Here is a 23542-nt window from a genome sequence, read left to right as displayed (position 1 = left end):
TGGCGGCTCACAATCATTTGTAACCCCAATTCCAATGTATATGATGCCTCTTTTGAGCTCCAAGGGCTCATGCACACAATAGCACATACAGGAAAAAGGGAAGTTGGCACACAGTCCCACGCCTTAACCAAGAAGCTATTTTGCAATTGGTATCTGCTGGGAGGAGGGAAAATCAGTTTTCTTCAATGGAGTGACCGAGTCCAGGGCAGGCCGCATGCTCAGGAGTAGTTGGCCAACACACAACAGACTCCTTGTGGGGATTTTGTTTGAGGTTATATGTGTGCTTTTTTTTGTATGCTTTCTTTTTTCTCTTCTTAAGAGAAAGAAGAACATGAAGTTGGATGGGTAGGAATAAGGGGAGAGAATATGACAGAAACATATTATATGAACAGTTTCTAATTAAATTTAAATTTTAAAAATTTTAAAAGGGCTATCTCAGTGGCCCAGTGGTAACAAGCACTAGATAGTTAAGAACTGTCTATAATTCCAGTTCTAGGGGATCTGCAGTCCTCTTCTGGTCTCTGCAGGCACTGCACACATGTGGTGCACAGACATACATGCAGGGAAACACCCATTCATTCACATAAAATAAAATTAATTTTCAAAAAACTTCTTAAAGGAAGACATGCATTCTCCTGCGTGCTCTTCTACTTCTGCATGTTCTACCTCAATGTGATCACTAGATTTGTGACTCACGGAGACACACTGTGTCAAAAGGCATATTTATTTGAACAGAGCTTGCCAGTCTGTGTGTACCACATTGAAATTACTAGTAAAGTTATTAATCTAGGTTTATAGAGAGAGGACAAAAGAGTGGTATATACCAGGCAAATAGCATCCCATATTTTAAGTAAAAGGAATGAAGTTGACCGCAATGATGAGTACACGTACCAAAAGAAACAGAACCGCCTAAAATACACCAATTAATAAGGTAGACAATACAACAGGGATCAGGAATGGCCAGAAACCCAGGACTGTCAAAGCCAACTTGCAAATACCTATATAACAATGACAAGCACATGACAAGAAGATTATCAGTTTCCGTATACGGAAAGACTAAACCAGTGTTGCAATGTTAACCTGGAGGAAAGCATCCAAAAGCTCCTAAAAAATTCAAAAATGACATTTTCAGTAACAAGTAACAAATCAAGCTTCACCCGCCAAGCCTGACAACCGGAGTTTGATCCCAGCAACCCACAGAGTGGAGGAAAAGAACCAACTCCTTCAAGTAAGTTGTCCGCTGACCTTCAGATGTGTGCAGCCGTGGCCTGGGCACCGACATACATGCTTAAACACACACAAATAAATGTTCCTTCTTAATGTTACCAGCAAACGTGACATGAAACATTTTCTAAAGTAAAATAAAAGTAAATAAATAAAAAGGTATCCTAAATAAGGGATAAGAAATTCTAAGTGCCAGGTATAGGATAAGAAACTCATTTTAAGCAAAAATAAACCATCCAAAATTGTATGTGTACTTGTTTTGAGAAAGCCAAGCAATGAGGTTACTAGTCTTACGTGCCTTCTCCCAAAAACTCTCACTTCCTTGAACACAAAGGCTACTGAACAGCACGAGCTCTTTCTAGGATGCATTAGATCTAGTCTGTGGCACACAGAACACTGTCCTATCTACTGTCCCTGACATTCGGCTACTGTAATAAAGTACCCTGGCTTTAGATCCACTGGTATTTCAAATGAATTTTCCTAGGAAGTTTTAAAAACAGCCAATTGTTTTACATACAGTTATCTGGCTCTGGGGTGCATGCAATAGCACAGAGATCCTTCATCTATGAGGCTGATAGCTGTCACAGCCTGACCTTTCCCTATCTGACCAACTGAAGAAAATGCCAGAGTCTGTTTAAGGATGCCCAGTCACCTTTGTTATGACTCAAGGTTAAGTCAATCAACTCAGCTATGAGAAATCCAAAATAATCCTCATAGACGACAATACTCCATCATCTCTAATCCTTCTTAGAAATCTGATTTAACATCCAAGCTATTAAGGCAAAGGATAAAACATATCAGCTCTTCTCTTCTTTGTACATTTTCATGTCCTATGTCACAAAGATTCAGAATCTGCTATCCACTTGAAACTCAAGTTTAAACCAAATACACAGAGGAGCCAGCACACTGCATGGATCAAAAGCTCAGAGTATGAGACAGGTTAAGGAACCAGCTTATGTTTTTACCCAATAAAATAGCATCAGCATGGCAATCTAAACAATAACAAAATTTAAGAGAAAAGGCTGTGCAAAAGAATTAATGAGACTTTTTTCTGTTCATGTTTCTCTATCAAAGCGAGCACGTAATTTATATTACTGCATCTCCTCCTAATGTAAAAGCACTGTAGCCTTAGAGACGAGGGTGAAGGTGGAAGTCACTGTAGCCTTAGAGAAATAAGGACAAGAAATACATACAAAGAACACTAGCACTCAAATCCAGGTAGACTCTAAGTGTGCCAGGAAGGCAGTGTCCGTAAGGAAACTATGATAGCCCCATGGCTCTTTGCTCTCTACCATTCCCATGTGCCTGACCTAGAGCAGCAAGTTCCATGGCCTCCAGACTATCTTAGATGACAAATGGTCATAACTGTTCTCGAACCCTGGCTCTGCCTCAAGTCTGAAAGCATCGAAAACCCGTTTAGGGGTAACAGTTTTCAAATGCAAACTAGATATTCGGAGCAAACTGAAGTTCTGAAGAAGCAAGCACCTCTGTCCTCCGTGGCACTAACTTGTGAGAAGCCTTGCCATAGGAGGTGTCTGCAAACAGGACCTTGCACCTACACCAAGGTGCCAACCAGTCCCACTCCACTTGACTGCTGGAACTTTCCAGAAACAATCTTTCTTTCACAGCAGCACAGGTCCACCTGGGACACACTTTCTACTTCTATCCACACTACTTCTCTGGGCTGAATTTCCCAAACATTTCTGGTCGGTATAACTGCAAAATGTAGTTCACTCAGATTCACCTGCAAAACACGACTTCTTCAAACTATCCAATCAGATTTTCCAAACAGCTGATTTTCAAAACGAAATACAACCTTCTCTAGACTGCACATGCTTTTAAATGGCATTTGATGTCAGCTATTCTTTGAGCCAGGTACCTAACAAAAGAACATAAAGAGCCTGGACTCCACTTACCAATATCAGTACTTAAAAGAAAAGAAGATAAAAGGGGGAACCATTTCAAATAACTATAAAACTATACTTAAAAGCCGGTCATGATGACATGTCTGTAATCCCAGTACTCCATAGACAGAGGCACGGAGATTGCCCTCTATCTAAGTCAGGACTACATAGTAAGACTCAGTCTTGCTAAAATGAACGGAGGGGAAAGTAGAAAAAAATGTATATTTATATATACACACTTACAGCCTCAAAATGCAAATGACTATCCTTTAAGAAATCCTGAACTTTATCCTTGGGTAAAATACTGAATCGAAATCGAAGCAGATCCATTTCTTGTTGAATAAACCATCGTCGAAGATCTTCACTGAAATGGAAACAGAAATGAATACAAGTTAAAAACCCAACGATTATTGGATTCAAGAGATTTTTCTGACACAATATTCAAGGCAAGTCAGCCACCAAGAGAGCAGTCAAGAGCAGACCAGCCCTCTGCAGTATAGAAGGAGTCCACAGCATCACCGCCCGTGTGCACCCGGTCTCATCTGAGACAGAGTGGGAGCAAACCGCCATCTTCCACATGGACGCCGGGTGTGAGGCCCAGGGGTATCACAAAAAGGGTTCAACACCGAATATTTTGAGAAAACCTGTATAATTATTGAATAACATAAAAAATAGCTCACTGCATGTAAAATGACTTTCACAGAGTCCCTGGGAAGTGAGGCATTCCTTTCTCTGAGGTGGTTTTGTCCACATCAAGTAAACACCAAAATCTTAAAAGTCATTTTATCTTAACATGAGTAAACTTTGTCAATTAAAAGGGTATGCTTTACAGTAAACTTCAATATTTTAAAGCCAAAATAGAAATATACTAATCCATAAGACAAACACAGCGCTGGTATTCATGCTATGTTATGAAATAACTACTGCATGTACGATATAATTTCATTTTTGTGAGGTGACTTTTATAGACAAGACTATCAGCAATTCAGTGGCTGTGTGGGTTACATAAACTACATATGTTTTTCTAGAAAGCCAAAACTCTTAAATTTCAAGCTTTGAGCCAAACATGCTATCACTTAGGATCTTGTGAGAAGAAACAATTCAAAATACTCAACTCATAACCTAATAATAAAAAGCAACCATAGCTCTGATATTTGACCAAAAATTAATCAGCAATTAGCTCCTTCTCCCTCTGGGTGGCAGCATTGAGTTACAAGACACCAGCTACAGACTGAAAACAACTAAAATATAATAGGTAGGCTCTTACATCTCAAATCAGAAAACTTTTATCAAATTCAAGTGCATGTTTGAATCAACGTTTCATAGTAATATTACAACTTTTTTTCTTGGAAAAGTATCAGAAGCTGTCTTCCTAATGAAATCTTCCTTATAAATTTGCATCCCAAAATCTAGGGCCTCTCTCAGTCAGAGAAAACGTGTTTAACCTGCAATAACTTTTTTCAGCATTTTCCAGTACAACAGCTTATTTCAAAGACTGCACAACGATGTCCAGCCTCTGACATGCTGGTTCCCTGCAATCAGTTCAAAAACATGCCAACTTCACATGAACCAGTGTATAACCCGAGATCAACCTGAGCACGAGGACTGAAGTGTGTACTCACGACTGGCAGTATGCTAGGCGTAAAATAAAGTGGGAGATGTGGTCCCTTCTTCGTGGCTCAAACTCATCTTCTAAGTTCTCCTTGAAATCAAAACGACACAAATAAATGAATGCATTAGAATGACAAGAGGTGTACAGAAATGCTGTTTCGACACAGCCCAGGGTAAAATGAGAGATTCAAAAAACGCATTGCTTAATATGCTTTCCAAGATAATTATCATTTTACTTCAACTACAGCCAGGTAAAACGGAGAACTACACTGTCTCGTTGAAAGCTCCTGGGCTGGGCCCCACTATTTTCTTCCTATCAGTCACTCCTGCTAACTTTCTTACCCAGCTTACACGAAGGTGTTCACCCTCTCAGTCAGTTTTCTAAAACTCAACCCTCAACTTCTTTCATTTTGACTGTTCTGGGTAGGAAAAAAACTGTATTTTAATTCTAAATTAAAATTATATTTTAATTCTAAATTATATATACATAATTCTAAATTATATTTTAAATTCTAAATTATACATATATAATTCTAAATTTTATATATATTTTTTAATTCTAAATTAAAACTACTTTTTAATTCTAAATTAAAATCTATATCCACACTCTACAGTCCTATCTCCAAATGCTGAGAACTTTTAGAGGAAAAAAATACACAACTACAGGAATGTGAAGTACAAAATTCAGTCTCTAACCGGAAGCATACAATTATCAATGCCAATGAGTTTTTATCCAAGCTCAAGCTAGCGAGACTGGACACGTGCCTGGCACTTAACTAGGTACAGGCACTGTGTGAGGCATTCAGAATGTACAAACACACTTTTAAAGCTGTGTAACGAAGGTTCCCGTGCCTTTCTTTGAAAGATGAGGAAGTTGAGGCACTAAGAGGTCAAATAACTTTCAGAACAGAGTTCGTCAGCTCTCAGTTACTCTAACAAAACAGGAGAGACAAGCCATTTAAAAGGAGGAAGGTTCACTCTTAGCTCACAGATTTGAGGACTTAGGACAGTCATTTATTCCACTATTTTGGGGTCTGTGGCAAAGCAGAGTATCATGGGAGGGAGCACACGCTGAAGCAGCGCTGTTCAGCGCAGAGGAGTGGTAGGGAAGCAGCCAAGAGTGCAGGTGAGCAAGGTCTCACTATACCCTTCAGTAGATGCCTCAAGGACCAAAACCTCCCGCTAGGCCTCACTCTTCCCTCTTAAAGATTCCACCTCCCTTCAAATGCACCCAGCTGAGGACCAAGCTTTTTAACACTCAGGCCTATGGGAGACATTCCAGATTCAACCAACAGCACAAAGCTTATAAACAGCAAAACTGGGATTGATACATAATCATCCCCTTCCTCACTTAGAAAAGCAGCTTTAGGCCAGGCGGCGGTGGTGCACGCCTGAGTTCAAGGCCAGCCTGGTCTACAGAACGAGATCCAGGACAGGCACCAAAACTACACAGAGAAACCCTGTCTCAAAAAAAAAAAAAAAAAAAGAAAGAAAGAAAGAAAAGCAGCTTTAGTCTTCACCAACTACCACAAGGCCCCTTTTGCAGTACCTTCCCAACAGCATTAAGATTGTGTATCCACGCCGGGCGGTGGTGGCGCACGCCTTTAAACCCAGCATTCGGGAGGCAGAGGCAGGCGGATCTCTGTGAGTTCGAGGCCAGCCTGGTCTACAAAGTGAGTTCCAGGAAAGGCGCAAAACTACACAGAGAAACCCTGTCTCAAAAACCAAAAAAAAAAAAAAAAAGATTGTGTATCCACATGATATGTTACACCTTTCCTTCCATCTCCATGGACACAGCATCTGCTGCCTTCCCTCCATCTCCATGGACACAGCATCTGTTGCCTTCCCTTCCATCTCCATGGACACAGCATCTGTTGCCTTCCCTACCATCTCCATGGACACAGCATCTGCTGCCTTCCCTCCATCTCCATGGACACAGCATCTGTTGCCTTCCCTTCCATCTCCATGGACACAGTATCTGTTGCCTTCCCTTCCATCTCCATGGACACAGCATCTATTGCCTTCCCTACCATCTCCATGGACACAGCATCTGTTGCCTTCCCTACCATCTCCATGGACACAGCATCTCTCCTTCCTTTGTCCAATAACTAAAACCTCCAACTCATTTGCTATTGCTTCTGGTGGCCCTTGGTAGAAAAATGATTCTGAAAGATATCCTAGTGTCAATCTCTGGCAACTGGTCAATCCACATGCAGTAAAATGGGTGAGCATACCCGCATGCATGCATCTGTCACTCACACAAATAAAAAATAAAATTAACATGCGTGTATCAAGTACATCTGTGAGTGGATGTCTGTATCTTCTCTTTCCCCCAAAACATCCACATTCTGCCCTACTTCGCCCCTATAATTGTAACTAACATCTTACAAGAGTATCCATACCCATCTCACCACCTCTCTCCTCCAACAGATACCACTACTGTGGTTTCTGCCCTATCTCCAAGGGCGCAGCCAGATGCTAACTCCAATGTATATGTACAACTAATCTTAGATGGTCTGCTTAAGTTCCTGAAACTGTTGGGATTAAAAATACCATCACAAAACAAAATGCCCCAGTAAAATCCTAGCTCTACCATTTACCATTATGAGCATGAAGCATAAGAAAACAGTGTCTTCACCTATAAAATAGGTTGGTCACAGTACCCAGTAAATGCCCCAGTAAAATCATAGCTCTACCATTTACCATTATGAAGCATAAGAAAACAGTGTCTTCACCTATAAAATAGGTTGGTCACAGTACCCAGCTCCTAAAACAATATAAGTAACACACTTACAGCCAAATTCAGCACAAAATAAGCATAATGCAAACGGCTGATGTTGTTTTGTTGTGTTGCCATTATTAATATGACCACTAGTATTCAAGTGCCAACCTTCTCTGGCTTCTGTGACACTACCATCCCAGTTCATCGCCTAATTCTCATGAAGCTCCTTCATGAAGTCTCCTTCCCAGACTCCTCCTTTCCACTCACCTTAGATACTAGTAATCACCCATCCTGTCCCCATTTCCTTCTCTAATATTTCCCTAGTGCAGTCTCACTTAGTCTTGCTGATTCCAACCTTCTCGGAAGCCTACACTCCCACCAAACACGCCTTCCCTAAGTCCAGACTCACATATGAAGAAGTCCACAAGATACTGTCACAGTTGTGTCCAAGTTATGTCTAGAACAAAACTCAGCATCTTGATTCCAGGACTAGCTTCTCTTACTGTATGTCACACCTTAAAAGAGTACCACCATTTGAAACGTCACCCACAGACTCCAGTGTTCCAACACTTGGTCCCCAGCTGGCGGCCCTAGTCTGGCAGTTGTAGAACCTTTGGACACTGGACCTCACTGACTACAGTAGGTCACTAGGGACAGACCGACGAAGGCTACGCCCACTTCTGGTTGTAACTATATTCTGCTTTCTGTATGCCACCATGAGGTGAGGAACCCCAACTGCACACTCCCACCATTATGAAATCTGCCACGCCTTGACCATTCTGATGAAGTATGACCTCTAAAACCCTGAGTAAAACCTCTCTCCCTTAAGTTATCTCCACAAGTTATTTTGTGATCCTATAAGAAAATTAACTAATACATTGTCCTACGAAAAAACCTGGGTACTGTAACTGTTCTCTCCAGTTTCCCCTTGTGATAAGCCACTAAAATCTTTTCAGTCAAAAGAAAAAAATATCTTCTCGGTCTACACTGATATCTCTTCAATCATTCCCATCTCTCATAAATTCAGACTCTCATCATTTCAGGCTCCTGTTCTCTCCTGTCCAAAATGACCCTATCAACCTGCTGTGGGCAATTATCCTTCCAAAATAAAAATGTTATGATATCTGTCAAGACACAGTGGTACTGCTGCATGCCTGCTACTTTAGCACTGTAGAGGCTGAGGATTATTAGGGCACGGCAGACCTGGACTACATCACAAGATCAAGGAAAGCTTAGACTGTGGAACAACTCCCTAAAAAAAAAAAAAAAAACCACAGTTCCAGAACTTCAGAACCTCCTCCTCTGGAAAGCCTTCTAAACAGCCCCGTCTGAGCCAAGCAGCTGTACACGCTCCTGAAGTAACCAGAAAGAACCAGCATGCATTACTCTGTATGAGACAGAATGCAGGCAATCTCTATAGTCAGTCAGTGGGTAAAAGGCAAGGGTGCTACTAACCACCCTGACAATGTACAGGACAGTCCTGCAACAGGAAATTAATAAGGCAAGACAGCAGTCCTGGGGGTAAGGAAACTACCATATTATAATCATCTAACTGTATGTCAATCACCTCGACAGACTGTGTATTCTTTCAAACAGTCTAAACTATATTCATCTTTATAAAAACCCAAGCCTAGCAAAAGACCTTTGTTCCCATAACTTACACTGAGTAACAGAAACACATACGACCTGAAAGGACCACACCTTTCTATTACTTACTCTGTAGGAAAACTTGAGTTTTCGAATCTCAGCCTCCAACTTACTCTGGTACTGTTCTGTTCCTTTCACATAGCTCACACCAAGATTCTCCACTGTTTTCAGCACTAGGGGAAAAAAAATTTTTTTTTAAAGTATAAATCCAAGATAATTTAAATAAATAAATAAATCCAAAGATAAAACCTATAGGCAGCAATTCTCTAATTATCTGTTCTTAGAACATGACAGTATTAACAATTTTGTTTTCTGCAAGCACATTACATGAATTGTGTTTGTAAGAGGATAAACCCCACCAATGTGCCGAAAATTCAAAATAATCTCTTTTTTTGAGATTCTCAACCAGGGAAGATGGAAAAATGATGGATGATCCTTCCAGCTGTACCAAGCCACCAAGGCTGAGAAGTGAAAAGGTCTGTGTGTCAGTCTGAGGAAAAGCTTTGCAGTCTGGAGTCTTTGCAGTCTACCTTGACTCACTCAGCACAGGAGCAAGATGAAAAGGAGAAGAAAATGAAAAAGAAAAAGGCTTTCCTTCCCTGGTGATGCAGAGACCAAGGAGCCATCCGGAACAGATGCCTCAGCTATTCCAAGGTTCCTAAAGCCATGTACCAGCCTTCCTCGCAAATTTCCTCAAGGCATGCTTTAATACCAGACATGAGCATCTTCTGCATCGCCTCCTGAACACAAACCCAGGTTTCTCTGGTCCATCCTATTAAGGTGTCCAAACCACATCCTCTCCACTTCCCGCTCCTCTTCCTGCTGGACCCATCTCCATCTGCAGTTTCTACCCAAGCAAGCATGTCAGCCCCCTGCCATCTCCATCTGCAGTTTCTACCCAAGCAAGCATGTCAGCCCCCTGCCATCTCCATCTGCAGTTTCTACCCAAGCAAGCACGTCAGCCCCCTGCCATCTCCATCTGCAGTTTCTACCCAAGCAAGCACGTCAGGCCCCTGCTCCGCTCCCTCCTCAGTCCTCACATCCGACCACTCACCAAATCCTGCTACTGACACCGCCTTTTCATCTCTCAAGTCTTCCCTTCCTATTATTGTCAATGCCACTACCTTCACTGGGCCCTTGCCATTTCACCCCTTAAGTGACAAAGCCAAGCAGCGCCCTTCACTACGAAACATCTGGCACCGCTAAGCTTTCTATGACCATTTTTCCACGGCCTTCACTCACGCTGCACAGTAATGAGCGCTGTCTCCTGTGTTTACAGCTCTTACCCTGCTGCTCTAAGAAAAACTAACAATTTCCGGTCTCCTGGATAGTCCAGCAAGAATATTCTGGAACCTAAACTCCGAAGACAGTGCTAGTATTTGTCTCAGGGCGTGTCTAGCTCATTCGCTTCTTCATCCACACACAAAGGATAAGAGGCCTCCAGTTCAGGGGCCACATCCTTCTCACACTCAAATCCTGCATGATCTAAGATGCCTTCAGATCCCCACACTTCTCCACTCACCCTGAGCCAGTCACTGAAAATCCTAACTCTCGTTCACAGCTCCAAGCCTTTGTATAGACCGTTACCTCAGTTTGGACAAGCCCTTCACTTCTTCTGTTGGAAAATTCCTACTTTGTACTCATTTCTTCAGAAACCAGACCAACTTCTCTAAGAAGCCTTACTCGATTAGACTAAGCTAGTTGCTCTCACTTTTACGCTCCAGGAGCACTCATATTTACTTCTACCAAAGCAGAAGGGACTCTGACCTATGACTTGTGCTCCACATCTCTCTCTACATAGTAGATACAGTTTCAACAAAGAACTGAATTATGTTTCTCATCACAAAGTCCCTGCCCCTTGAAACAGTAGTCCTCCAAATGCCTACAGCACTGAACAGACTGACAAACCCTCTCCAGCGTGTATGCAATGAACTGCCGGATAAAGACACACTGCCTTCACTCCTTGCCACAAATCATAACTGCGCCTCCCAAGCATACAAACGTTTGGATTGAAATGCCACTTACATTTAAGTCTGTCCACAGCCAAGCTTTCAAACTCTGTCAGAGATATGTTTTCAGAAGGTGGCTGTAGGTAAAACTGAAGGCTGTGAGGGTAACAAGCATTTCTCTGGTCACCTGCCAATCTCAGCTTCTTGCGAATCCTTCCTGAGAACTGCATCTTGACCACCTTTTGAAAGTAGTGAATTAAAAAAAAAAAATGTTTAAATGATGGGGGAAATGTTAAAACGACGGGAGAGTTGAAAACAACAAAATAGACTACACGTGTACACACACACACACACACACACACACACACACACACACACAATACTGACAGCATGCAGACCATTAAAAGTGATTATACCTAGGCGATGCCCTATTTTCTACATACATCTGTAATAACGGGGTGAGTGAAGGGAAGGGTTAAACTAGGAAAGATGCAGGTGGTGGCCCTCCAGCAAGAGGGAAGTCAAATGATGCTGTCTGCTCACTAGGTCTGTGTCGCCACCCTCAGATATCTGCGAAGCCAAGACCAAAGGGGGTTTTACTGAAGGGGCAGTCGTGAAATCAAGGGAAAGAAAAGTAGATTCTACCTGGATGAGAAGCTTAGTCCTCATCTTATAACTCTGGGGAACAGATTTATAAATCTATCCTCTGAATCCAACTTTCCAGAACATTCAAAAGTGCCTCAAGTTCCCGCCCGCCCGGGCCCCAGCGCCCTCCGGGGCCGCGTCTCTCCCCGCCCCCCGTCCCCCACCTCCCCAAACATCACCTGTCACTCGTTCCCACCAGGTCAACTTGCAAACTTTCAACTCCACGATTTCTCCGTCCCAAATAAACGCGCAAGACTTTCTTTAACCAGCCAGCAACCAAACTGGAGGAAATACCCGCGCTGACAGCTGCTCTTTCCCAGTGGCGGGAGAGTTCATTTGGGACCGGAAGCGGAAGTGTGGACACAGATCCCACCCCCTGGCGCCCCGCCCTCCGCTGTACTACGCGGATCCGTGGGAAAAGCTGAAAGGACAACGTGTTGCGTGCGTTTGGCTTGCTGCGAGACTTTTTGTGGCTGTTTCTTTTGGTGTTTGTTTTGTTTTGTTGGCGGACGTTTGATCTTTCTGAGATAGGGTCTCCCACTGCCGCCAAGGCTAACTTGGAACTCATGGCGATCCTCCTGCCTCAGCCTCCCAAATGCTGGGGTTACGGGATGAGAAACAACGCCCGGCATAAAACATCTTAAATAAAAAGTGTCTGTGGGCTCTGTTCATTTGTTTTCCAGAACAATGGGCTGTCCCTCGGTGCGTGGAGACGAAGTTGGGTCTCAGTGCCGCTATGCTAAGGGCAAACATTTCCACGCTGGCGGAGGTGGAGAGAGCCGGCTTGTGTCAAGCGTTGGCCCTGACGCACTAGGACTTCTCATTCTGTTAGCAATGCTGCCTTCATTTTTTGTGATGAGAAAAGTTACCAGAATAATGTCAGTTTGCGCATCCACGTGCGGGGCACTCAGTTTCCCCCTCGCAGGGTAACCGGAGAGCACAGGATCGAGGGAGTGGAGGAACCTGCATGATTTACCTGAAATCTAAATCCGGGGACCACGGGGATGCGGGCGGGATAGGTGGGCATCCTCCCGCGGAGCTTTAGAGCACGAACCGCCCTCTGCGGTCTACAGTGTGTTCAAGGCCGCGGCCCCTAGGTGGCGTATCTGCCTAACAAAAGCCTCAGGCAGAAGCCCTGGCAAAGAGGCTTTAGAGATGCGTAAAACTTTGCCCACCTAAGATGGACTAAATTGGTGGCTGCCCTTTGTAGCAGAACCTGTTGTAAGCAGTTTATATGTCAATTTTTGTTCTCAGGCCACACAAAGTAAGCGCTAGTATTGGCTCCAATTTACACATAAACAAAAACAAAAACAAAACAAAACAAAAACCAAACAGTGACTTCCAAAGGCTGCCTCACAAATGATAGAGCTGAAGTGACTATTGGGGAGCTCCCCTCTGCCAACCTTATCGCTGTCCTAATTCCACTAATATGAGCGTGGGGTTCACATTTCCCCTCTGTGGCATATACACAATGGACATCACCAAATCCAGAGAAACTCCTAAGACCTGTGAACTATCTTTAAGGGAAAAAAAAGAAATTGAAGCACTGAAGAAAGACATACGTGAATAGTCTGAGGATACCACGGAAATTGAAGTGAAATCACAAAAGAATAAAAAAAATCTAAAGATCTGACTATATAAAAACAAAATTGTGCATCTAAAAAAGCTCACAGAATTATTTTGCAGTAAGAAAAGGTTTACCATAAATATAACACAAAAGTTTAATACCACCAGGAATGAAAGAAAGTCAATTTATTAGAAAAAAAAGTTTACAAAAACTAAGAAATCAGCTCATAAAGAAATTAATTATATGTATGAAGTTTATTACTATCAGCAATTTTCCTTGCAAAACTGGCAAAGATCTACCTGCTTCTGCCTCCCAGTGCTAGAATCTAAAGCATGCGCCACCATGCCAGATTTATTTTTATATGTTTATATCCCTCTAGTACAGGCATTCACGTTTGGGGAAATGAACTGCTAAAACATATGATGAATTGTCTCCTAAGAAAAACACACCTATAGGCCACTTTTGTACCCTGTTCCAAATGGTTCATGGTCATCACCTGTGGCTTGTCAAGAATTCCACGGCTACTTGATCTTAAGCTCTTTTGTAGACAGCCCCTTTTATTTGTCATCATGTGTCACTTTATATGATCCCTTAAATGCCTACCTTCAAAATTAAAATATGAAATAACTAATGACATTGTATGATTAATTCATAAAGAACTAGAAAAATATGTTTAACCTTACCAAAATCTTACTGTCATGTAATAGATGTCTTTACATCATATCAAAACCTTATTTTGGTTTTGGGGGTTTTGTTGTTGTTGTTTTTAATTTGTTTTTAGTTGTGAACCTAGCTTTTTTTTTTTTTTTTTTTTTTTTTTGAGACAAGGTTTCTCTGTGTAGTTTTGGTGCCTGTCCTGGATCTCACTCTGTAGACCAGGCTGGCCTCAAACTCACAGAGATTCGCCTGGCTCTGCCTCCAGAGCTTTTAACGGTTGGGCCATCTCTCCAGCCCTGTTTTTAATTTATGTATTTATGTATATGGATGTTTTGTTGGCTTCTATGCACCTCTTGCATGCAGTGACAACAGAGGCCAGAAGAGGGCATCAGATCCCCTGGGATTGGAGTTACAGACTACTGTAATCCACCCTGTGGGGGCTGGGATTAGAACCTGAGGGCTGGAAGAGCAGCAAGCGCTCCTGACTGCAACGCCATCTCTTTGGCCCCTTAAAAGCCTGTATTTGATCTCTGAGAACAAAATAGCCTGAGTCTTATCAGCTAGACCGGCACTATTATTTTCTAATATCAATGTGGGTCACTACACACTGTAAAAACTGTTTTCTATACCCAGAGGCAATTGAAAGGCAGACATCCCTGTCACAGCAGCAACAACACATAATGACGAGGACATTTCAGAGGTGCTTTCAGTGAACGAGATGCTTTCATGTTTTCTCATGCATTCATTTCATCAACAGTGATGGATTAATATAATACTGTCAGCCCTGGCAAACAGGACTCCCGGGAAACTATAGACACTGACCTCACAAAGGGGAAAAAATATATATGCAAACACAATTTTACTTTCGCTAAACCATAAGAAGTCAAAACCAGGGACTACCATGCCATCTCTGTAACACAATTTTACTTTCGCTAAACCATAAGAAGTCAAAACCAGGGACTACCATGCCATCTCTGTAACCACGGCTCCTGGAGCCCAAGAGCCTTCGATAAATATTTATGAAACAAGATTGATGAGTACTGGAGAGACAGATAAGGAAAGTGCGGGGTTCGGCTTCACACTAAACAGATGGTTTGAATCAAATGCACCTCTGGCCTTAGAAACGTCAAGTCCTCATCTGAAAACTTTAGACACATTCCTTCCAGAGTGATTTGGCTCCCCAGTTTGCCCTGTAATAAAGCACAGAGTACCTTTTGCGGCATAATTTCCATGAATCATCGCGGCTCGATGCAGTGCCTGTGCTGGACAATGCCAGCAGCAGACAGTCTAACCCACATGGCATTCACTGTTAGTTGACGTCACCACTCCAGAACGCCTGTCCTACACAGTTGAGAGTTTGGTTGCCATACTTGGTAAGTTCTTCCCTGGTTTAGGGTGTGTTACCCTAAAGCCCAAGGATGTGCTAAAGTTCTTTGCAAAGTGAGCGTGCTCTGACCTCTGTGCCCTGGCGGCCCTCCTCACCATGGAAAGCACAGGAAAAGAAGCCTTTCCAACAGGGTGCCTGACCCATAAGAAGAAAGGCGAACTTGGCCACCTTCTGCCCGCTCCACCCTCCTGACTTCATTTCCTACTTCCAAGAGTTGGCTATGGGAGAAATTTAAAACAAACATCTCATTCTTTCTCTCTTTGCTTCCATTCATCTAGCAGTGAAGGTCAAAAGAGCAGGAGAGAAAACACACCCTTCGGAGGTAGTACAGGGAGGAAGAAATGCCCTCCCAAAGACCAACATGGCTTATTTCATTCTGGAAATGTCAGTTAGCCCGGCTAAGTGCCAGGCAGTGCTTTCCGATGAAAGCGCCCCAAATCTCTGTCCTCTTAAACTTCATAGTCTAGTAGGAAAGAGAAATGAATAAATAAATAAATGCATTACTATGTAAAATAAGCCAAGCCATAAACAGTTCAACCAGAGGAGTATGAACAGTTCTTGGAGAAGTCTTAGAAATTCTAGAAAAAGTGGCTGGGAAAGGCTGGATAAGAATATGACTCTGAAGCAAAGAAGATAAGAAAATTAGAGATTGCATCTTTGTGACTTTGGACTGTGTTTCAACGGAAAGATTGATATCAACTTATAGTACTTTAAATACAGTGATGCTGGAACAGGAATAAGCAAATTAATTGAACAGAATGGAGAACCCGGAAGTGGTCCCAGGTCTATAGAGAAGCCCAGCATGTGACAGATCCACTGCTCCAGTCAATGGAAAAAAGATGGACAACTCTGAATGACACTGGGACAAATGGCTCTCTGTGGGACAGGAATTTCATTCTCTATCTCTTACTATCCACTGATATCAATTCAAGCTAGTTGAAGCCCTACTCCAGAAAGGCAAAATCATAAGACTTTCAGAATGAATATATGCATGGTCTTTATGTTGTTTGTGCGCCCAAGAAGTCCTTAAATGATGCATGAAGATACGGGCACAGTGGCAAGCACCTGTACTTGCTGCTATTTAGACTAAAGTGATAGAGCGGCTTAAACCCAGGAGTTGGGAGCCATTCAGAACAACATAGCTAGATCACATCGCAAAGGTGGGGGGAAGACATTAATTAAAAGCATAGGCAGCTGGAGAGTGGGGCTCATCAATTAAGAGTGTGTCCTGCTCTTTCTGAGGATCAGGTTCAGTCCCCAGCCGGATGTCAGACAACCCACAACTGCCTGTCAGTGACTCGTGCTCTAGGAGACCCAAACCCCTTTTTACTGGCCTCACGTGCACATGCCCACACATAGGTACACACATATAATTATAAAATAAATTTACCAAGAGGAAAAGAGTAACACAGTTCTGGAGGTGGAGAGCAATGATGGGCGCACAATAATTTGAATGTACACACTGTCAGTGAACCGTCCATTTAAAATGACAAATTCTGTGTTTTGTGTATTTTAACCACTTTGCAAACACAAGCTCAAAATGAAGAGGTCACAAGAGAGGATAATGAGGGTGAATATAAAAAGGATGGATTGATTATTTGGGGTACATTGGAATAAAGAATTTAAATAATTTAAGCATATGTGCATTTTTTTTTTTTTTTTTTTTTTTTTTTTTTTTTGGTTTTTCGAGACAGGGTTTCTCTGTGTAGCTTTGCGCCTTTCCTGGAACTCACTTGGTAGCCCAGGCTGGCCTCGAACTCACAGAGATCCGCCTGGCTCTGCCTCCCGAGTGCTGGGATTAAAGGCGTGTGCCACCACCGCCCGGCACATATGTGCATTTTAATATCCACAAAATTGGAACGGCTATAACCGACACAGGGTTACTATCCAAATATAACTACTAAGAAAAAAAAAGCAGGGTCTGGGAATGTGCCACAGCTGGTAGGATACTTACCTGGCATACATGAAACCCTGGGTTCAATCCCCAGCACGTGTATAGTGAGTTGAAGGTCAGCTGTATACACTGAGACTCTGTCTCCTGAAATGTAAGTAAATAAATAAATACATGGTAGAAAAGAATGGAGGGAAATCTAAGCAAGTATTTTCAGGGCAGGGGAAACAGTGATGACTAAACATATGAGAACATATCAAACCACAATAACCACTAGGGAAATGGAAATGCACAGCAAAGCCACCAGCAAAGTTTGAAAGTATCGAGTATCGTGAAGGCTTTCACATGCCCCCAGAAAAAGACAGATAGTTGGAACTACTTTGAAAATCAAGTTAGTGTCATCTGGCAATCCTGGTGTGTTTGCCCCAGCTCAAGAGTTCTAATATAAGTGCTTCATATTTTCAAGAGAAATTTTGTGCCTATACATCAAAAAACACTACCAAGAATATTCATAAGAACCTCAAAATAGCAAAACACCAGAACCTGTCCACTGCTAGGGAAATGGGTACATGAACTGTGGTCTTTTCACCCGATGAAATACATATTTTAAAGCATGATGTAAACAGATGAGTTACAGCTGAAGTACAGAAATATGAATGACTCTGGGATACAAGGAAGCAGGACACTGAAGCATATGTTAATATTCTGTGTGTTTTTCATTTCCCACAATCCTCACCTAAAAATCATTCTATCCCTGCTTTCTGATATGGACTTTCATGGGATATAAACAGTTTTCTGTGCTATGTGCTTACAGGTAGATTCATTCCCAAAAGGACCTGGGAAGTCGAGAAGGAAGTGAGGTCAGTGTGGTGCATCCTAAGCTGTCTCCCTGCAGGCCTGTCTGTGTCCTTCAACATGTCACTGCACATCTCAAGTTAGCTGATGCTAAATGATTCTCTGGCTCTGGGTCAGGAAACAGTCCCTGTCCCTCTACAGGACTAGCAATAGGAGCAAACTGACTTCTTTTTTTTTTTTTAATTAATGACAGTTACTGTTTTGTTTTGTTTTTGTTTTTACCCTGGAGCTGAGGACCAAACCCAGGGCCTTGCGCTTGCTAGGCAAGGGCCCTACCACTGAGCTAAATCCCCAACCCCACAAACTGACTTCTAGTGAGTCCTCTGTGGCTGTCCCTAAACTACTCTCCTCCTACATGTTCATTAATAATCTCAAACACACACACACACACACACACACACACACACACACACACACACACACACACACACACGAACGTGCACACACAGATTTTTGAGTTAGCCAATGTTTAATATGCCATCGACCTTCTGTTGGACTCTAAGGAGACTATTCAGGATTTACATAAAAGTTTAAGGATTTAATCAATAGAGTATTGAAGAATACACACTGTAGAAAATGATTCAACTCAAGACACTAGTTGCTCTCAGGAGAAGGGGCATGCTTCAGTGGGACCTTTCTGCCATCTCCCTTCTCTCTCCTGTGGGCACAAGAAGACCTTGTAATATTGTAAAAGAAAGTGAGAGTTCAGAAAATGGATACATAAAGTTTCAGTAGGGAGATTTCCATCTCTGCTCTCCTCTTCATCTGTCCACCTTGTCTCTGCATCCCTTGGGAGGCATGGCATGAGGATTCTTTTTAGTGAGCCACCACCTTTGCCTGAATTCTTATCTCCACTTGCCAGTAGCACCACACAGACATGGACAGATAGACACACACACCTTGCAGTAATGACCTGATAGGGATCACCTAAGCCTCCGAGACACAATTTGTCCTGCCTGGACCTTCTCAGCACCCCAATTACAAACAGAAGGTGTATATGGTGCATGTATTAATTTAGCCTTCTCCCTCAAACTGGCAAAGAGTGTTGCTGGGCACAGAATCCTGAAGCTAGGTTAATATCTTTCTGGTAAAGGGAAGATTGAAGTGAGATGAACCTCACCCCAACCACAAGAACAGCAAAACTGTTCACTTGGGAGGCTATTTTTAGATACCAGAGACAGGATTTTTTTTCTGCCTTCAGCTTAGTTGTGTGAAAATAACTCTAAATATTAGTGTTTCTGAACCCTACATCTTATAGATAACTGCTATCGGCACCATATCACCAAACACTTCAAATCTCTGGACAGAGTAACTTTTAGGGAGAAATCATCTTATAATAAATAGGAATGTCAGCATCCAAAGATTATGAGAATGCCTGGTTACAGCAATCTCCAATTTATCCCTAAGCCTTTAGTAGAACTCTGTTCTCTATTTAAATTTACGGTGGACTGAACTCCGCAGCGCAAGACACACCTACCTCAAATCATCTTAGTTAGTGACATTTAAAGGAATTGGCTTGGAAAAAAGGCTGCCTAAAAAAGAAAATCTAAGAACTAACCTTGAATCCAGTTTGACCTTAAGCACTGAGGGAATTTTTGATGCACTGTCCAGGTAACCTCCCCAGTGAGAACTTCCAACATGAAAGGGTCATTTCACAGGAATCCAGCTAGATCCTGGCAACACTGAACTGCTATTTGATGTCAAACTACTCTAAATATCTGACTTTTGAAATCCAAGTCTAATTCCTGAGATGGGTAAGACCCTCTCGCTGGGTTTTGCACTCTGCCTCAAGCCCATCCCTAACGCAGAGCAGACACTCCACAGTGGCCTGCTGAACTGAATTGAACTTCTTCCTAGTCATCCCCGACTCCAGATGGGCTTTCATGTGCCATATGATGTAATCCTCCCTGAAGATCTGTTTTCACTCTCCATTTGGGCTTTCCGATGGAACTCCTGATGCAAATATTTTCCTTCAGTTGGCTGAGCTTTGGAAACTGAAGAAGGTGTAAATATGATGTTGTGATCATGCCAAGATTTCATTCCAACTTGACTGATTGATAGTCACATCTAAAAGTTAGTGTTCCTTTTTTGGGAGAATTATCTTAACTTTTCACAACATAGACGTCATGCACTAAATCTGTCTAACTTTTATAAATATAAACAGTTGAAGGTAAATGCTAAGGTCTGTACTGGCTACAGAGAGGAAAGGGCCCTACCTTCCTGACTTGTATGGAGTCACCTCTTCTGAATTTCTCATCTTTGAGCAATAAAACATTGCCCATCCGTAAGCATCTACGAGGTAAAAAATTCCATCCTTCTACAGTGAAGATGATTTTCCCCATGGGGTTAAATATTTTAGGTCCATGCTTCCAAAGGGTGTGGTATGTGCTTCAAACTCTTCCCTAAGTGGGCTCCTCACCCACTGTTCTCTTTCCAAGCCTGTCTGACCCATGGGGCTGGGGCCACCACCCAAGTCAAATGCTCCAGCCTTTTTCACAGACACTGGCTCCTTCCCCTCCTCACTCAAAGCTGCCTTATTCCAATCCACACATATGCCCGGGCCACACAAGCAACTCTTAGAGTCATGGTCACCTTTTTGAGGACACTTGTGAAGAAAAGAGGTTGGTCTGTGCTTTCTGCGGTGGAGTGACAGGAACAGTTGGTTTTCGCCCATCCTTTAGCGGCCCTCACTGTGGGATTTTCTTTCTGTTATGCAGATATAATCCAACATTTTGTATAGAATACTAAACCCAGGTTTTGCCAACTATAATTTTCATAATAATGATGATGTTGGCATTTACAAAGCACATTACAGTTTTCAGACAATTTTGTTTATATGATCAGTTGACTCTCTGGAGTCTATTTAACTATGCTACTTTTCCCCCATTCCATTCTCTTCTACTTATATGGTAAGCTTTAAATGTTTAAGTAGGAAGGCTATGCTATTTCCAAATAGTGCCATATATGAGCTGTCCATGAAAGCAATTGCTTTAGTGCCAGATGGTTAAGTGAAGTGACAAAGTTTGTCTTTCAATGTATTGACAAGCAAGTCTAAACATTCTTGATGTTAAGACTCTAAAGGCAAAATGTCTTCTTAAAAAAAAATTGAGTTACTTTACTTCATATGCATTAGTGTTTTACCTGCATGTGTGTCTGTGTGCCATGTGCATGCTTGATGCCCAGGGAGGTCAGAGGGGGAATCAGATTCCAGAGAACAGGAGTTAGAGATGTTATGAGCTGCCATGTGGGTGCTAGGAACCAAATCTGGATCTGATGCAAAATTAGCAAGTCTCTTAATCAGCGAACTCTCTCTATAACCCAACAAAATATCATTAGGTCATTGTCTTGAATCACCAACATCAATTTGGGTGTAGAAAATTAATTCTCCATCATTTCTATTGAGCAATAATTTTCAATTCTGAAACACTTTCATAAAGAAACCTTCAGTTTCTTAGCCTTTCTTTTAACTAATCAAAGTTTGTCTGGATATTAGGAAATGAACCCAATTAGAAAACTAGGGTACTAGTGATATGAAAATTGATGCAGAGGAACTCAAATATTGGAGCCAATTATGATCACTGATACATTGGTAAAGAAACTAAGAATTCACAGCAGTTGAAATAGAAATTTGCGATAGGAAAGGAGATTTTAGGGGTAGATAATTCAGAAATGCAGAGGGCCCACCCAGCCCAGCCTGAGAGGCAGAAATATTGCTTTGATTTCTGTCTTTGGATATCCTAACTTACCACAGGTACAAATAGTATATACATACAACAGAATATATAATGAGAGTTTTTTTTTTTCAATTGTATTTTTTCTCCCTTGTATTTTCAGGTGAACAACTATGTTGATTGGCCTATAGTTGCTTTTTAAAATTGAAATAAATAATCAGCAAGGGCAATGGCAGTTATTCAAATGATAATCTACTGTGCTCTGTTCTTCAGTATTATATATACACATAGGTCAGCCTACTATATAAACCATTTTATGTCTGCTTCTGTCCACAGAACACCGTAGACCCCTGTGTTAATTAATGGCTCCAAAGTCTTTTACTGCAGGATTCTAATGGGATCTGTATGTTAGCCAACTTCTTACTAATGAGAACTTAACTTGTGCTCACATTTCCACTATTACAAACTATGGTGCAATCAATAACTACCCACATATATCTTGGCATCTTTTCCAACTGTTTGTATTGAAGTAGCTGGGTCAAGGAATGTGTGCGCTTGGCATGTCAATGTATTATGTCAATACTTCCTCTAGAAATACTTGGCTAATTTATAAACATTATGAATTTAGGGGATGGAAAGATTTCTCAGTAGTTAAAAATATGTGCTACTCTTACAGAGGACCCGAGTTCATTTCCAGAACACATTTCAGACAGCTCACAACTATCTGTAACTCCAGCTCCAGGGCATCCAGTGCATTCTTCTGGCTTCTGTAGACACCTGTACTCAACATGCACATATCTATACACAAACACACGAGTATACACATAATTAAGAAAATAAATCTTTTTAAAAACTTATTAATTTGTTGCTTTGTTTTGTATGGAAACAAGGCCTCACTAAATAGTTTAGGCTGGCTTTGAACACATGAAGATCCTACCCCTCAGCCTCCTGCTTTTACAAAGGTTATAGTAATGTCATGATAGTTATAGTTTATTCATACAAGATTTTTATTCTGTGCTTTGGGATGTGTGTGTGTGTGTGTGTGTGTGTGTGTGTGTGTGTGTTTTGCCAGGTACAGAATTTAAGGTCTTGTATCCCCAAAATAAGCACTCTACCACTGATTTATGTCCAGAGTCCTGAAATTAATTTACATATGAAAAAGTGGATAAGGAGATGGTAGAAGATACCCACTTTTTTTTTCAAAAATGATTTATTTATTTATTTTATGTGCATTGGTGTTTTGCCTGCATGTATGTCTGTGTGATGGTGTCAGATCCTCTGGAACTGGAGTTACAGACAGTTGTGAGCTGCCATGTAGGTGCTGGGAATTGAACCCGGGTCCTCTGGAAGAGCAGCCAGGGCTCCTAACTGTTGAGCCATCTCTCTAGTCCCAAAGATAACCATTATTAAGTTATCTTTTGATGTCATCTTACCTAGGCACAATTATATATATATATATATATATATATATATATATATATATATATATGCATTCATGTCCTACGTAATTGACAGTAATAAAAATTATTTGAAATCAGACTTATTCCGGAATTTGGGAGGCTGAGTCATGAGAATTACAAATACAAATCCAATTTGTGCTATACAGTGAGAAAGTTCCTCAGAAGAAAGAAAAAATAAAACAGAAAACAAGAACAAACCCCCCAGAGTCGGGGAGCTGGGACAGGAGGCCCTGGATTCTATCTCCACAACAACAACAAACCCAGACAATTTCTTTAACCTTTAACAACACATTGCAACACTGTGATTAATAGCTTTTAGGACTGACCAACATCCAAGCACAACTGTCCAAGA

At 41.7% G+C, this 23542-nt stretch overlaps 1 protein-coding gene across 4 annotated transcripts in view; it reads right to left on the bottom strand.

Moving 5' to 3' along the window:
* Prim2 (DNA primase subunit 2) overlaps positions 1-23542 on the bottom strand; it is a 308490-nt gene that overhangs the window by 228615 nt on the left and 56333 nt on the right. For 2 of the 4 annotated variants that reach the window (XM_052745227.1, XM_052745228.1), the window contains exons 5-9: positions 17268-17351; positions 11134-11296; positions 9178-9281; positions 4751-4830; positions 3372-3492 (exon numbers count right to left, since the gene is read on the bottom strand). In XM_052745227.1, the coding sequence (XP_052601187.1) occupies positions 3372-3492; positions 4751-4830; positions 9178-9281; positions 11134-11287 (459 nt within the window). In that variant the 5' untranslated portion in view covers positions 11288-11296; positions 17268-17351. Of the gene's footprint in view, positions 1-3371; positions 3493-4750; positions 4831-9177; positions 9282-11133; positions 11297-11881; positions 12040-17267; positions 17352-18627; positions 18666-23542 lie in introns of those variants that run through there. The other 2 variants (XM_052745229.1, XM_052745226.1) reach the window with 2 other exon arrangements.

This window comes from Peromyscus californicus, unplaced genomic scaffold (genome assembly GCF_007827085.1).
Source record: "Peromyscus californicus insignis strain IS unplaced genomic scaffold, ASM782708v3 Scaffold_19__1_contigs__length_69161282, whole genome shotgun sequence".
NCBI classification, from domain to species: Eukaryota; Metazoa; Chordata; class Mammalia; order Rodentia; family Cricetidae; genus Peromyscus; species Peromyscus californicus.
Note: the sequence above shows the minus strand (reverse complement) of the source record. Positions and strands in the feature narration are given on the sequence as shown.